The 15519-nt window shown below is 45.7% G+C and overlaps 1 protein-coding gene across 3 annotated transcripts in view; it reads right to left on the bottom strand.

Moving 5' to 3' along the window:
- Positions 1-15519, bottom strand: part of STAC (SH3 and cysteine rich domain) — a 111913-nt gene that overhangs the window by 63403 nt on the left and 32991 nt on the right. For 2 of the 3 annotated variants that reach the window (XM_043886400.1, XM_043886402.1), the window contains exon 2: positions 7221-7500. In XM_043886400.1, coding sequence (XP_043742335.1) covers positions 7221-7500 — 280 coding nt within the window. The remainder of the gene's footprint in view (positions 1-7220; positions 7501-15519) is intronic. The other variant, XM_043886401.1, reaches the window with a different exon arrangement.

The following is a 15519-nucleotide window of genomic DNA, read 5'->3' as shown; positions in this document are numbered from 1 at the left end:
GGCATAATGAAATATCAGCCATAAAAAGGAAAAAAAAACTGTGCCATTTGCAGATATGGATGGACCTACAGACTGTCATACAGTGAAGTCAGAGAAAAATGAGTATCACATATTAAGGCATATATGTGGAATCTAGAAAAACGGTACGGACAAACCTATCTGCAAAGCAGAAATAGAGACAGAGACATAGAGAATAAATGTACGGACACCAAGGGGGAGAGGTGGGATGAATTTGGAGACTGGGATTGACATATATACCCTACTACGTACAAAACAGAAATCTAATGAGAACCTACTACACAGCACAGGGAACTCTACTGAATGCTCTGCGGTGACTTAAACGGGAAGAAAATTCACAAAAGGGGGAATATATGTACAGGTATCGCTGAATCACGTGGCTATACAGCAGAAACTAAGACGACACTGGAAAGCAACTAAACATCAATAAAAAATTTAAGAGTTCAATGGAATTGGATGTCATTTCATTTGGCTACAGATACAATTCACAATGAAGGAATCCCTGCGATGACCATTTGTGTGCGGGGTAATTTCACATTAAAATACACAACACAAAGGAGAAATGAAGAGAACATTGTCAGATGAGAAAATAGGGCTTCTGTGCCCAGCTTCCTTTTGGGCATGGTGGAGACCTGATATACCAGGGGAGCAGCTCTCAAACGATTAGGGAGTTTTCCATGCTCTTCTGTTTCTGTTGGTTGGCATTTAAGGCTGATGACGTTTCTGCCCACTCATTCACTGCTCTTTTTAAAGTACTCACTATGAGCCAGGTGTGTGCTGTGCTGGCTGCTGTGGGAATAGGCACCGACATCAGACCAGATCATGCCTTAAAAAACATCAAAAATAGTTCTGGGAAGAAGGTATCCGGCAGTAAACAGAACAGAGTCTCTTGGGAAAACCTCCTTAATTGATGGGATGGACTCACGCAATGAGTTAGTTATTCTAATAGTACATATTGACTTGTTCAAGCCTTTAATTCCAATGAGATGCAGATTACCACAAGGAACTTCAATGCTCTCCTGAAATGAGTCACTGCAGACAGTTCAGTGTAAAGACAGAGTGCCCTAGATGGAATACATCTAGTAGTGGGTGCCCAGTGAAGATGAGTCCCCAACACTAACTCCCACTGCTAGGATCTAAGGATGGCAAGGGTGGAATTGTTTTCATAGAGAAAGCATTTCGTTCTAACCAAGTACAAGAGGATTCTCCTAGTCTAAGACTGGGTGCTGAGTCCTGATGACTCAAAGGATGTGGCGTCCAGCATTGGGGCTGGTAAACACACCTGACTGCCTACTTCTCTCATGTCTCCATGAAAAGTTGGCTTGACCATCTGTGGTTTGCTTAGGTAACAACATTTCTGGGATGGAGGTGATCAAAAAGGCTAGTCACGTCCTGGAGGCAAGATTACATTAGTAGGGGGCAGGTCAGCAGGGGAGGAGCAGTCTCAGGTGTCAAGTCCAACACTGGCAGTAGGACGGAGTAAATGAGTCAAGGAAATGGGCAGAGAAAGAGATGGGCAGGGAATGAGACTGTGGTACCGGTCTACTTTTACTGCCACTCTCCTGTGGCAAATGTTCAGCCTTTCCAGCTTTCAGGCCAGGCAGCCGGGGAGGCACACACGTGAGACCTTGGAAACCCAGCTCTGCATGTCTGTTCCAAGTTAGAAATTCTCAACAGTGAGGATGCTGGATTCTGTTAAATAAATGTCCGTCAGCTAGAAACTACACAAGTGGGATTTGATTTTTCTTGGTCATCACTAATGTCACCCTCGGTTCTCAGCTGAAAGGAAAAAAAAAAAACACCTGCTTTAATAAGTTCCCTGGAATGCCATTCTAGGGGGTTAACAGCAGGTGGTTTTCCCTTAGAATTTAGAATATGAAGATGACCCGTGGCCTGAAGAAAACAAAGCTTCAGTTGATTATGTACAGACTCTGTAGAGGCTTATGTCTCTGGAGAAACTCTGTAGGTTTGCAGAGTAAAGAAACAGGGCAGGAGTTCCCTGGTGGTCCATTGGTTAAGAATCCACCTGCCAATGCAGGGACACTGGTTCAATCCCTGGACTGGGAAAATTCCACATGCTGTGGAGCAGCTAAGCCCGAGGGCCGCAAATACTGAGCCCACGCTCTAGAGCTCACGAGCCACGACTACTGAGCCCACAAGCCCCAGAGCTCGGGCTCTGCAACGAGAAGCCACTGCAATGAGAAACCCATGTACCGTCACGAAGATCCAGCGCAGCCAAAAATAAAAATAAATAAACGGATAGAAATGACAAGGGGAAGGTCAGTCAGCTGTGCTCTCTCACAGATCATGAGTCCTGTGCAGTGTTTTGGGAAGGATGATGCCCATCAGCCTCCGCTTCACCTAACCCCTCGCCTCTCCTTGCCTCCTTCCCATGCCGTCTCTCCTCACCCGTCCCCTTTGACCTCACATCGCCTCTCTAATCCCTTTTCTCCATTCAGAGAAGGAGCTTCTATTTGCTTTACGTGGTTTTCATCTTTGAAAAGAGCAGTGTGCCTTGTTGATTGTTTTTAATCTCTTTCTTAAGATAAAAAGGCAGTTACACTATACATTTAATTCCAGAAGAGAAAAGGAGCGTGAGAGTCTCTTTAACACAAAGCATTTTGGGGAGTGTGATTTTTCAAAACAGAACCTTTCCAAACTGTTGCTGTACTTGAGGTGTACCTGGAATCCTCCTTAGGGTTAAGGAATGTTACATTCCTCAGAGATGAATTCATTTCCGTTACTTCTTTTAAAAAGACATGGGCTGTTTGTCTTTTCACACTTGTCACAACGAGATGGAAAATTGAGACTCATGATCACCTATTTAAAGGTTATGAATAGCACTGCCTTGAAAAGGCCTGGTGGAAATCTGTGTGGAAACTGAAAGTGAAGCGTTGGATTCCAAAGCGGGGAAGGCAGACACGAAAACCAAGTTGCAGACCAAACTGCCTCAGAGTTCTGAGCATGAGAGATGATGAACAACCTGCCCCACCTCCCTGACCCTCCATCCAAACCCCTGCCATGGAAACAGTCAGGAGCCAGGCATCACTTCCAGATGCAGAAGGGACATGGAAGGTGGTTCAGCTCCAAGACTCAGCAGTGTCTCCCAGACAAGCAAGGCTCCGTGATGCAGAGCCATCCTAAGCCTGGTGATGGGCTGGATTATTAACATTTTTCACCCTGTCCTCTGCCAGGTGGCTCTGCTGTCCCTGCTGCTAGGGGCAGAGTGTGTTCTCCATTCATAGACAAGGGTTTGACCCACATTCTGGTGGAGTGTCTGCAGAAGTCAAAGGGCACGACCTCCAACCCAAGGTCCTAGGGAGCTTTGTTCAGTTCCACTTGTCTTTGCCATTAGAAGGACGTGGCTTGACCAGACCCATGCACCCAAGGACAGGGTGAGAGACAAGGAGGAGACAGAAGACGCGATAACTGAGCTGAATCTGGACCAGCCAAACCCCAGCAGATCTGAAGATGCTGCCGCTGCCGCTGAGTCACTTCAGTCATGTCCGACTCTGTGCGACCCCATAGACGGCAGCCCACCAGGCTCCCCAGTCCCTGGGATTCTCCAGGCAAGAACGCTGGAGTGGGTTGCCATTTCCTTCTCTAATGCCTGAAGATGCTAAGTAATAGTAAAAGGAAGCTGGAATCTTAAGCAGTTGTGACACTTTTCCCGGAAATCCCTGACTGACGCAAAGCACTGTTGCTAACCGCGGCTTGTTGGAAGGAGGAACATGAATAACGAAAGTGACTAGAAAATGAGAGTGTGGTTACGTGAGGGTTTTCTGAGGGTGAGGACAGGCCTGTGTGTGCGGCTGCAAGAGGGGCTGACGTTGCTCCCCGTTTTGAATCACCCCTCCCCCTTAACTGGGTCTTGGTGAAGGGCACCACTCAACTTGGTCCTGGCCATGTTGGAAACCACTGATATGTGCATGGCTGATGACAGACACTGAACTCTCTGGGAAGCGGCAAACATTCCAAATCTCATTTCAAAGAATATCAGACAGTTAAGTAGGGGGCCTACTTTAAGACAATCTACACCTGGGAGAAGTTAAAACTACTTGCTACTCAGAAGGTAAACCCTTCAGTTACCAGTCAGTTACATCAGTTACACGGTTATCTTCTCCCTGAAATTTATTTGCCTTTTAGCTTTACCCCTGGTTCCCAATTCTTCCCTCTAAAACCATAGAAAGTGAGTCTCTTGATTTTTCCAATACAGGATTTTAGAACACCGTTGCACACCCAAAGTCTTTTCCAAATCAAACTCCCAGAGTTTCCTCACAATCTTATCCTGGCATGCACTCACCACTCTGATCACTTTCTTCTAGATGCCTGCTCACTTGTTCACATCCCTCACAAAATAGGAAATGCAGAATCATAGACAATCTTTAGGGTGCACAAAAAACACGGTTGTGCTAAGTTGCTTCAGGGGTGACCGACTGTTTGCAACCCTATGGCCTGTAGCCCGCCAGGCTCCTCTGTCCAGGGGATTCTCCAGACAGGAATACTGGAGTGTGTTGTCATGCCCTCCTCCAGGGGATCTTCCTGACCCAAGGATTGAACTTACATGACTGGTATCAGGGCCAGGATGGAAAGGAATCAACAGAGGCCAGTCCTGTGATCTTTAGCTCAGGCTTTCTTCCACTGCTGTGGTGGGCACTGCTGATGCCTTGCCCAGATACTCTTTCCTGGGTGTGAATAGGCAGAACAATGGCCTCCCAAAGATGTCCATGACCTAATCCCCAGAGGCTGGATGATTACGTTATGTGGCAAGGGGAACTCAAGGGTGCAAGTGGAAGTAAGGCTGCTAATCAGGTGACTCTGAGATGGGAAGGTCATACTGGTTTATTCAGGTAGGTCCAGTATAATCACAAGGGTCCTTGGGAAAGGGGAGAGTCAAGACCAAAGAGATGGCAGTGTGACCTGCCATGGCCCTGCTTCACTGCACTGAGGATGACGAGGGGCCACAAGCCAAGATGCGCGTAGCCGCTAGAAGCTGGAAAAGACAAGAACACGGATTCTTCCCTACAGCCTCCAGAAAGGACTGCAGCTCTTTGTACACCTTGATTTCAGTCCCGTGAGACTCACTGTGGCCTTCTGATCTCCAGAACTAGAAGATGATAAAACTATTGTTTTAAATTACCAAGTCTGTAGTGACTTGTTTTAGTAGCAAAACCCCACTAATACAGCAGGGGTATCCCTGCTGGCTGGTCAGAGCTCACAGCTGTCCCTTTTCTCGAGATAACTGCCTTCAGCGGAGCACGAACCACTTTGCTCAGGGGTTTGAAGTGACCTCCGTCATGGGAGGAGAAGGGAAGCCCACTGATACCAAAGGCCGGCCTTGAGGAAGGAGCAACTGCTGAAACTCATGCTCCCGCGCTCCCGCAAGACCCACCTAAGACCACGTCCTAGTTTAGTCCCTCCCTTGCCCATCGGTTTCCATTCCCCTTCTCGTCCTCTCAATAGATCACGGGCATGTGAGTCCCTGCCTCAGCTCTGCTTCTGGGGAATCCGGCCTAAGACAACTGTCATGCTCAGAAGAGACTCTGGGCACTTAAGGGGAAACTGGGGGCTGGGAGAGGTGTGTGTCAGGGCTGAGGAGCTGGAAGGCGAGAGGAACAACATGTCAGGGTCACATGGGGCACTGGCTCCCAGTTCGGGAATCAGGCTCTTGATCTTAAAGTATTCTTGTCTCAAGCCTTGGCCAGCCCAGTGCCACAGCATCCAGGCCACAAGTGAGCAGAAGGCACGGTGTGGGCCTAGCCCTGGGACCCCAGGTGGGGAAGGGCTGTCTCCCACACCTGCATCCCTCTCAGCCATGGTCCAGGAGCTCCAGGCTTCGCTTGGCTCCGTCTCTGCAGGACAAGCTCCCAGCTTGGTCAGCTTTGCATCTTTTTGATTTTCAGCCTCATTTCCTCTCTTAATTTCGGGTTTCTGCCCTTCAACTTCTCCTAGGGTGGGGGGGTGCATCCTAACCGCCCCCTTGAGAGCAATGTGGGCATCCCTTCCCCCTCCTCCCTGTTCTGCAGTGGACCAGTCAATCACTTAGGACATGCTGCTGTCTTGAAATAACTGGTTTCAATTCACTCTGGTCCCACCCAAAGTCCCTTTCCTTTTATGGTTTCCTCTATCTGTTTGGTCACTGGGTTTCTGCCACGAGGCAGGGGGTGTCAAGTGTGGAGCCCCTGTGCGTGTGATTCCAAATGGCTATGTTTTCCTTCTGGTTGGGACATTTTATAGGTCACTTTCTTCTTCTGGGCACAAGCCCTAAGACACTAGGCCACTACCATTTCTTTGTGGTACCAGGAGTGAGTCCTTCCCGGGGTCCAGAGTTGGTAATCACCATTACCACTGAATCCTCTGCTCTGGGTCAGTGCCTCCCCAATGTCTCCTACCTTCCACACCTGCCTGCCTCGCTCATTCACCACGCCATAGACCCCCTGCCCAGGTGACCTCAGGCAGACACGGCCATGCAAACACTAATGGACCCTCAATGCAGCGCTCAGACCCCCTTACAGATCGGAGGCATTCGAACCCCAACTGCCCAGTGTCTTGGCTGCCTCCCACAGAATCTCTCTCGGCTAACTGCCCTTGGCTAAAAAGAGCCGCTTTGTCCAAGATGTGGCCCTCTACCTGGGGGCTGCCGATATCCGGTGAGAGGTGATGCAGGGTACAAAGTCCCAGATCTCTGGCCTCAAAGCGAGATGACTGACCAGGGCTGGGGAGCACTCCAGGGAGCAGCTGAAGGCTCTGTCACATCCGCACCATTACCCAGCTTCTCCTCTGCCCAGCCCTGCTTCCCTTACCTTTGACACATAGTGTTCTCTCATGAGTGCGTGCATGCTAAGTCGCTCAGTTGTGTCCGATTCCTTGTGACTCTATGGACTGTAGCCTGCCAGGCTCCTCTGTCCAGGGGATTCTCCTGGCAAGAATACTGGAGTGGGTTGCCATTTCCTTCGCCAGGGCATCTTCCCAACTCAGGGATTGAACCTGCATCTCTTATGTCTCCTGCACTGGCATGTGGGTTCTTTATCACTAATGCCATCTGGGAAGCCCGGTGTTCCTCCAGACGATCCCAAACAATCCTCCCCGCTGCCAGACAGTCTCAGAGTCTGTCCACAGGGACCTGGACTCAGGTGCACCCCTCTCATCTGGCTTCCCAGAGATGTGGGGACCGGCAGCAGGGGGACAGGGGCAGGGCTTACCCACGATCATGTGGTTGCAGACATCACAGAAAGTGGGCTTCTTGAAGATGTGCTCCTGAAAGGCGTGGGCCTTGCCACCACCGCTGGGGTACAGGCCGGCCCTGGTGGGTGTGGAGGTCAGGCTTCCAGGGGCAGGGAGCGGGCTGGAGCTGGGGCTGACCTCCGCCAGCAGGTCCGCCTGCAGCTTCACGTCGCTGTTGGTTCGCTGGAAGAAGTTGTCAGCACTTTTGCTCCGTAAACTCTTGGTCTTGAAAGAAAGTGATCGTTTTAGTTTCTGGAGCTGCAATGCAACGACAGAACAGACTTACGATCAATCATGCAGACTCCTGCTGTGAGTGTTGGGGGTGGGGGTGGGGGTGAGGCCTGTTCCGTGGGCTGCTCCGTTCCCGACACCCTCAGCCCCTGTGGAGGCGCACAGGGGTCCCTGTGGGGGTGGCTGATGTCAGCGGCCCCCACTCCACCCCTCCTCCTCCTCCCTGCCGCCCTGGGCACCCATGCATGTGCTTCAAATGGCTCATGGTTTTGGACACTGTTTGCCTTTCGAATTGGAATCACTGGAAACATTAAGTGTGTGAACTCCTGGGATCACAGGCTGGGTCCATCATGCTGGGGTCTGTGCCAGCCTTTCTTTGCTGGGGTCCCTTGGCCATCATTTGTCTGTTCACACAGCAAAGCAGAGGAGGCCATCGACTGGGAATTAAAGTGGCTAAAGCATCACAGAACACAAACCAGAGCTTCCCAAGCCTGCCGGGCTCCAAAGCATGTGGATAAGTGTGTGTGTGTTTGAGGAGAACACCGTGTGGAATTATCCACCCGACTTTCTCTGCTCCGCCCCTGCCCTGCCTCTTGGTTTTAATCCTGGCAAAACTAGGCCATCTCGCCTCTGCCTTTGGGGCCTATGAAGAAGCACCACACGGGCTGGAGGAATCCTAACGCGGTTTGGTCCAGCCTGCCTCTCCAATCTAGTCTTCCCATGGGAGCTGAGAGGATATTTTGGGAACACAGATGTGACCACGTGAGCCTGTTGTTCAAAACCCTTCACAAAGTTCCCTTTGTCCTTTATAAATTAAATTTATTTTATTCTTTTGGCCATGAGGCATGTGGGGTCTTAGCTTCCTGACCAGGGATCGAACTCATGTCCCCTGCATTGAAAGTGCAGTCTTAACCACTGCACTGCCAGGGAAGCACCTGTTCTCTATAAATTTAAAGAAAAGCTCCTTGCCACGGGCTTCAAGGACTGGTAGATTCTGGGTCCCAGTGACAGCTTAGATTGCCATCCACCTTGCTCTTGCCATCCCAGCCACAGTGACCTTTTAAAAGTCTAGGTTACTTATTATGCTTTTTTTTTTTTTTTTTACCCTTCTACCTCATTTTATTTTGATTGCTTGGTTTTTTAAAATTAATTTACTTTTTAATTGAAGGATAATCGCTTTACAGAATTTTGTTGTTTACTGTCAAACCTCAACACGAATCAGCCATAGGTATTCATATATCCCCTCCCTCATGAACCTCCCTCCCACCTCCTACCCTACCCCACCCCTGTTGGAGTTTCCTGAGACATACAGCAAATTCCTGTTGGCTATCTATTTTACATACGGTAACGTAAGTTTCCATGTTACTCTCTCCATATGTCTCACCCTCTCCTCCCTTCTTATTATGCTTTTAAATCATCAGCTCTTAGTGCAGAGTGTCCCCTCTGCCCAGACAAAAGAAATGAACCACTTGGCAGGCAGCTGCATGACCTGTCATAGGTCACTTCACCTGAAAGGCAGTTTTTCCCTCATAATTGAATATCCATGCCTGTTGCCTGGAATTAATGTCTAAGCCCCAAAGTTGTAGACAGAAAGTGCTGATCACACTGTTCTAATAAAGGCCTCCATTTATTAGACAGCCCTACTGGACACACAGATGACTTCATCAAACTTGCCGAGTCCAGCCACCTCTGCACCAAGCCCCCAGCCTTCCCTGCAGGAGATCACGAAGATGTGGCGGGTTTAGTGCTTGGGGTGGATGCCACAATTCTCTACTTTACCCTTCCCAAGCTCCTTGGCAAGGTGACCTCAAGATCCGCCCATCCAAGCTGGAGCTCCTTGAATCCTGTTGGTTTGCGGGTGTTTGACCAACAGCAGGTGGCAGAAGCAACTTCAAAGCCATTTCCAAGCCCAGACTTCAAGATGTCCTGAACACTTGTCTTCTACCTCGGAAACCGGCCCAGCTGCCGTATGCACAAACATGACGCAGCCTGAAGGACGATGGGAGCACAGGGTCCAGAAACCACCCCCATCACCCGAGTGATGCAGAAGCAGAGCCACCCTGCTCCCTGCAGGGAATCAAGGATCCAGATGAGAACAGAGGAACTGCCCAGCTCAATCCTCATCAAACTGTCGACCCACAGAGTCATCCACTGAAGAGATATCTGGTGTTCTGAACCATTAATTTGGGCATCTTCTGTGTGTAAACAGCAATACAGTGCTGTTCTCCCCACCTTTTAGATACGTGCCAGGAATGTGCTTTGCTGTCCGTCTGAAGTTGGCAGTGGCTATGTGAAGCCAGTGCTCCACTTCAGGGAGCTTTCCGGGGAGAGGGGTCTGGGGGGACACCCTGCAGGGCCCTCAAGCGAAGCTCGACTGAGACCAGTAGTGGAGCGTCATCAGTCAGAAAGGGCTAGCCAGAGAAGCAGCAACAACCTACAGAAGAGGTCAGAAGCTGTGGGCCATCAAGACTCTTGTCCCTTTCTCTCCGTCCTACAGCCCAGACCCAGCAGAGGGGCTAGACCTGACAGAGGAGAAGAAGGAGGTGCTCCTGGGTTATCTTGGGGTGTTCATTACTGAACCATAATCTAGCGCATCCTCACTATACAGAAGAAGGAAGTCACGAGCCCTTGGGAGCACTGCACTTATTTTGAAGAGGAACTTCCATCTCCATCTAAGTTAACTGCGAGGGTGCTATGAACCACTCACTCTGTGAGCCTGAGTCACACAGAGGTGAGGACCTGGAGCTAGCAAAGAAACAGAACACACGTTCTTCATGTCAAGTCCTTTCAGCTATAAACTAGACTGGTGCTGAAGGAAGGCAGACTTAAACAGGAGGCAAGTGATTGAAATATGTAGTACACACACGCATATATATTGTATATTGATATAATATAGTATACAATTATATATGTACAATATACAATATTAAATACTATATATGTGGATAATAAGACATTCAAACTACTACTACTTATTTATAAAATAAGTTGCATGGGTGGACCTCCAGATTGTCATACTGAATGAAGTCAGTCAGGCAGAAGGGGAAATATCATATGACATCATATGAATATCATATGGAATCTAAAAACAAATGATACAAATGAACTTACTTACAGAACAGAAACGGGTTCACAGACTTAGAGGACCAACTTACATTGCCAGGGGTTAAGAATGGGGGAAAAGAATAGTTAGGGTTTGGGACAGTCATGTACACACAGCTATATTTAAAATGGACAATCAGCAAGGACCTACTCTATAACACATGAAACTCTGCTCAATGTTATGTGGCAGCCAGGATGGGAGAGGAGTTTTGGGGACAATGAACACATGTATATGTATGGCTGAATTCCTTTGCTGTTTACCTGAAACTATCGTAACTTTGTTAATTGACTATATTCCAATAGAAAATAAAGTTTTTAAAAAATAGGTTGCAAAGATGGCCAGCACAGGGAATATAGCCAGTATTTTATAATAACTTTATATGGAGTATAATGCATAAAAATATTGAATCAGTATGTTGTACACTGAAAACTAATACAATATTGAAAATCAAAAGTTAAGTTACTCAGTCGTGTCTGACTCTTTGCGACCCCATGGGCTGTCACCTGCCAACCTCCTCCCTCCATGGGATGCTCCAGGCAAGAATACTGGAGTGGGTTGCCATTTCCTTCTCCAGGGGATCTTCCTGACCCAGGGATCCAACTCAGGTCTCTTGCATTGCAGGTAGATTCTTTATAGTCTGAGCCAGCAGGGAAGTCTACTGTAAGTTAAACATACTTCAATTAAAAAGAAGAACTTGACCCCAAGTATCTAGGTCCACATCTGGAGACTTTTTTCATACCCTCATTCTGCTATTTTGTATTGTGTTAACTCAAGAAAAACTTGCTTGGGTCTTGAAAAAAGTGGCTAATGGATTAAGTCCATTTATAAGCTGAATCCTTTGTGTATTTTATATGCTATGTCTGATCCTTGACTTTTCATTTTCAAAGCACTGCAGAACCCCTCTAAAGCTGCACATTAGATTTATAGGAACCCAGTAAACGATTTTGGTTTAACAGCTTGCACTTTGTAAAGGCAGGCTGGAGAATCAGAAGAGCATGTAGAATCCCAACTCTGTTCAAAGCCTCACTGATGCATTCTTTGGTTTTAACAACCACTTAGCTAAAGATAAGATACGGGTTAGGGCAGTTTCCTTAGTCAAATGAACAGAATTGCTACTTTCAGATAATTAAGAAAGAAACCCAGAGTTAGGTTATGCCAAACGAAGGAAAAAAATTACTGATTTTAAACATTAGCTATTAGATGGTTAGAAAATTATTCGAAATTCTTCACTTTAGCAGGGCTCTGGAGTGTTTCTCTATGAAAGACCAATCCAGTGAAAACTGCATGGCCTATTCTTTTTAAAAACCTTTTATTTAAAATATCTTTAGTAATACAAGAATTGCAAAATAGTAGGATCCCTATATAAGTTTCACTCACTTTTCCCTAATGTTAACATTTATAGTAAATTAATTGTAACCAAGAAACTAACACTGATATAAAACTATTATCTATAGATCTTATTTGACTTTTTCCAGTTTGTCCCTTAATGTCTTTTTCCTGGTTCAGGATCCAATTAAGCATTACATATTGCATTTAGTTACATCTCCATAGTCTCTTTTTAAAATTGAAGTATAATTTATTTATAACATTGTGTTTGTTTACTTATTTACTTTTAATTTTTGACTGCACCCTGCTACATGTGGGGTCTTGTTTCTCAACCAGGGATTGAACATGCACCCCCTGCATTTGAGGCTGCGTCTTAACCACTGAACCACCAGGAAGTCCCTCCACAGTCACAGTCTCTTCAATCTATATCAGGTCCTCACTTTTCTTGTCTTTCTTACTTTGATTTTTTGAAGACTACTAAGCAGTATTTTGTAGAATGTTCTTCAATTTCTGTTTGCCTGGTGTTTGCTCATTATTAGATTGAGGTTTTTTATATATATACACACACACACACACACACACACACACACACACACACACACACTTATGTGTATATATTTATTTATTTGGTTAAGATTGGTTTTTAATATATATATATATACACATTTATGTGTATATATATATATATATTTATTTATTTGGTTAAGATTGGTTTTTTATATATATATATATACACACACACACACATAAATGTGTGTGTGTGTGTATATATATATATTTATTTATTTGGTTAAGATTAGGACAAAAGTGATGTGTTCTTCTCAGTGCAGCATATCAGGAGGTATCTGATGTCAGTTTGTCCTGTTACTGGTGATACTAACTTTGGTCACTTGGTTGAAGTGATATTTGCCAGGCTGTTCCACTCGAAAGTATTTTTCTCTTTATAATGAATGAGTTTCACACAGGGGGACTACTTTGAGACAATGTAAACATCCTGTTTCTCATCACACACTTGTTTTCTAATTTCAGCATCCATCAATGACTTCTGCCTATAAAACTTCATTATTTAGTGCTTGCCTAATGGTGATATTCTACTTCCATTATCCTTCTATGTTAATTAGTATTCTACTGTAGAATTCCTCTTTTCATCTATTTATTCAATTGGCTATGTCTGTTAGTATGGGCTGATGGATCTTTTCTTTATTCTATGAGTTACAGTTTACTACTACTGTTATTTATTTCGTTGCTCAACCTGTCCCAGGTTTGGTCACTGGAAGCTCCTTTAGGTTTGAATCTGTGTCCTTTTCCAAGTGCCCTGATTATCTCTGAAGACTTCCTTACTTTCTGACACTACAGGTTCTCCACGCTTATCTCATATTCTCCTCATTCCAGTCTTGGAGCCAGCATTTCTCCGAGGAGCCCTGGTTAGTTTTACTGGGCAGCGGTACTTTAAACTGCTCTCTGGGTACCAGATGTGCTTATTACTATTGGGGTGTCAGTGGCTTTAGCTATCTCAGGGGACAGAACTAGGAAATACATTAATGTCTACTCATAAACCCATATACACATATCTATATTTATTTTTACATGAATCTACACAACTATTAAAAAACCATGAGTTCATACTGAAGCACTCCTTTATTTATTAAAACATGTTTGATTGTTCCCTGGTTCATATATGCACGGCTGGTGATTCAGTGGTTAAGACTTTTCCAATGTAGGGGGCACAGGTTCCACACCTCTGGTCGGGGAACAAGGATCCCACATGCTGTGGGACACAGCCAGAAACTTAAAAAAATAAAAAATGAAGTTAGTGTTCTTAAAGTACAGCCAGAAGAGATAGGGACAGAAATTGGCTGGGATGAAATACACAGAACAAAGGAGAAAAACGAAAAAATTTGAGGAGTGGATAAGATGCCCGAGAAGACTCAGGCAGCCACTTAATAAAAGCTTTTTAAACTAAGTGGGTAAAAGGATCTTTTCACTTCAGTAAATACTTATTGATTATCTGCTTTGTCACATATCCCTCTAGGGACAAGGAGAGGTAATGGCATGCCCCTGGTCCTCAAGTTTTCATCTCACTCAGGGAGATATATGGGCAGATCCATGATACTCATATTATAGCGCTAAACTCAGTCTTGTGAGTGGAAAAAAAGCACGGGGGATGTAACTCACTCTTTTATTGTGGTCTAATATTCCATAAAATGGAGGTATTGGATTAACTGTTTCTCTGTTGATGGATATTTGACTGCTTCTAGTATTTTTTGAGGCAGAGACCTGCTTTTGTTTACCAAAATTCATTTTCATCTCTTCCTGGCTATACAGTTACATTACATATCCCAAAGCTTTCGGCAGATAAATGAGGAAATGAGACAGCGTTCTTGCTCATGGAATATGCTGAAATGACACGGGTCACTTCTGAAGCTAGACCTTTAGGCTGGGTGCATACCTGCACATCCTCTCTTCCTGCTTCACTCCAGCTGCAGTGATGGAGTGGCGTAGATCCTGCTTCAACTGTGGAGTTACAACATTGCTCTAGAGGATGGTGGAGCACGTGTTGGAAGGAAATGGGTGCTAGGGTGACTCATGGAGTCGAGCTGCCCTGCTAACCTAAACAGTTTACCCTGAAGTCTATGTGAGGGAAAAATAAACGTCTGCCTTTTTTGACGCACTGACTACTGACTGTGTGCTTATTACAAGAGTCTATCCTCACTCTCACTGGCTTATTTTCTATTATAAACAACACTGGGATAAATATTTTGTACATACATCTTTGCACACATGTGCAAAGATAAAGAGCTTTAGTGCTGGAAGAACACTTGCTTGTCTATATCTGTATATTTACAGTCACAGTCCACTGGTTGGTATAGGAGAATGTCTTTTTCTCCATACCTTGGTCAATACTTCTTATAATTAACTTTCAAAATATATGCCAATTTCATAGGCAGAAAATGGTTATAAACTTCCAATTTCCTAATTGTCAGTAGGGATAAATTTCCTTTTTATATGTTTATGAGCTAAACTATGTGGCTTGTATTGGCAGAAACTAACTGTTCAAAATTTGGTCAATTTCTAGGAGGTGAATAGATCTTTTTATTGTTATGTACATATTTTATAGATTTATAAAAACTTTGCCATTTGTGTGGCAAACATTTATCTCAGTTTGTCATTCATCTTTAACTTGATTCACTCAACATGCGTATGGAGGATGAATTTAAAATTTTACGAAGTCAAACTGATCAACACTGCTGCTGTGAGCTTCCCAGGTGCCGTGGTGGTAAAGAATCTGCCTGCCAACGCAGGAGACATGAGAGAGACCGGTTCCACCCCTGGGTCAGAAAGACCTCCTGGGGAAGGAAAGAGCAATCCACTCCAGTGTCCTTGCCTGGAAAGTCTCATGGACAGAGGAGCCTGGCGGGCAGTAGTCCATGGGGTCGGACACGACAGAGCAACGGAGCACACACACACAGCTGCCGCCAATGGCCAACATGTGCTGAAGATGCTCTGTCTGCTATTCTGTGTGATCACCGAGGCTGTTCTGTCAGTCAGCTAACAACATGTACTTACACTGACCTCTCTTCTGGCTCAAGACATGACACAAGGACTCGAACACCATC

The sequence above is a fragment of the Cervus elaphus genome, chromosome 24 (genome assembly GCF_910594005.1).
Source record: "Cervus elaphus chromosome 24, mCerEla1.1, whole genome shotgun sequence".
Lineage (NCBI taxonomy): Eukaryota > Metazoa > Chordata > Mammalia > Artiodactyla > Cervidae > Cervus > Cervus elaphus.
This window is presented reverse-complemented; position numbering and strand designations above follow the sequence as displayed.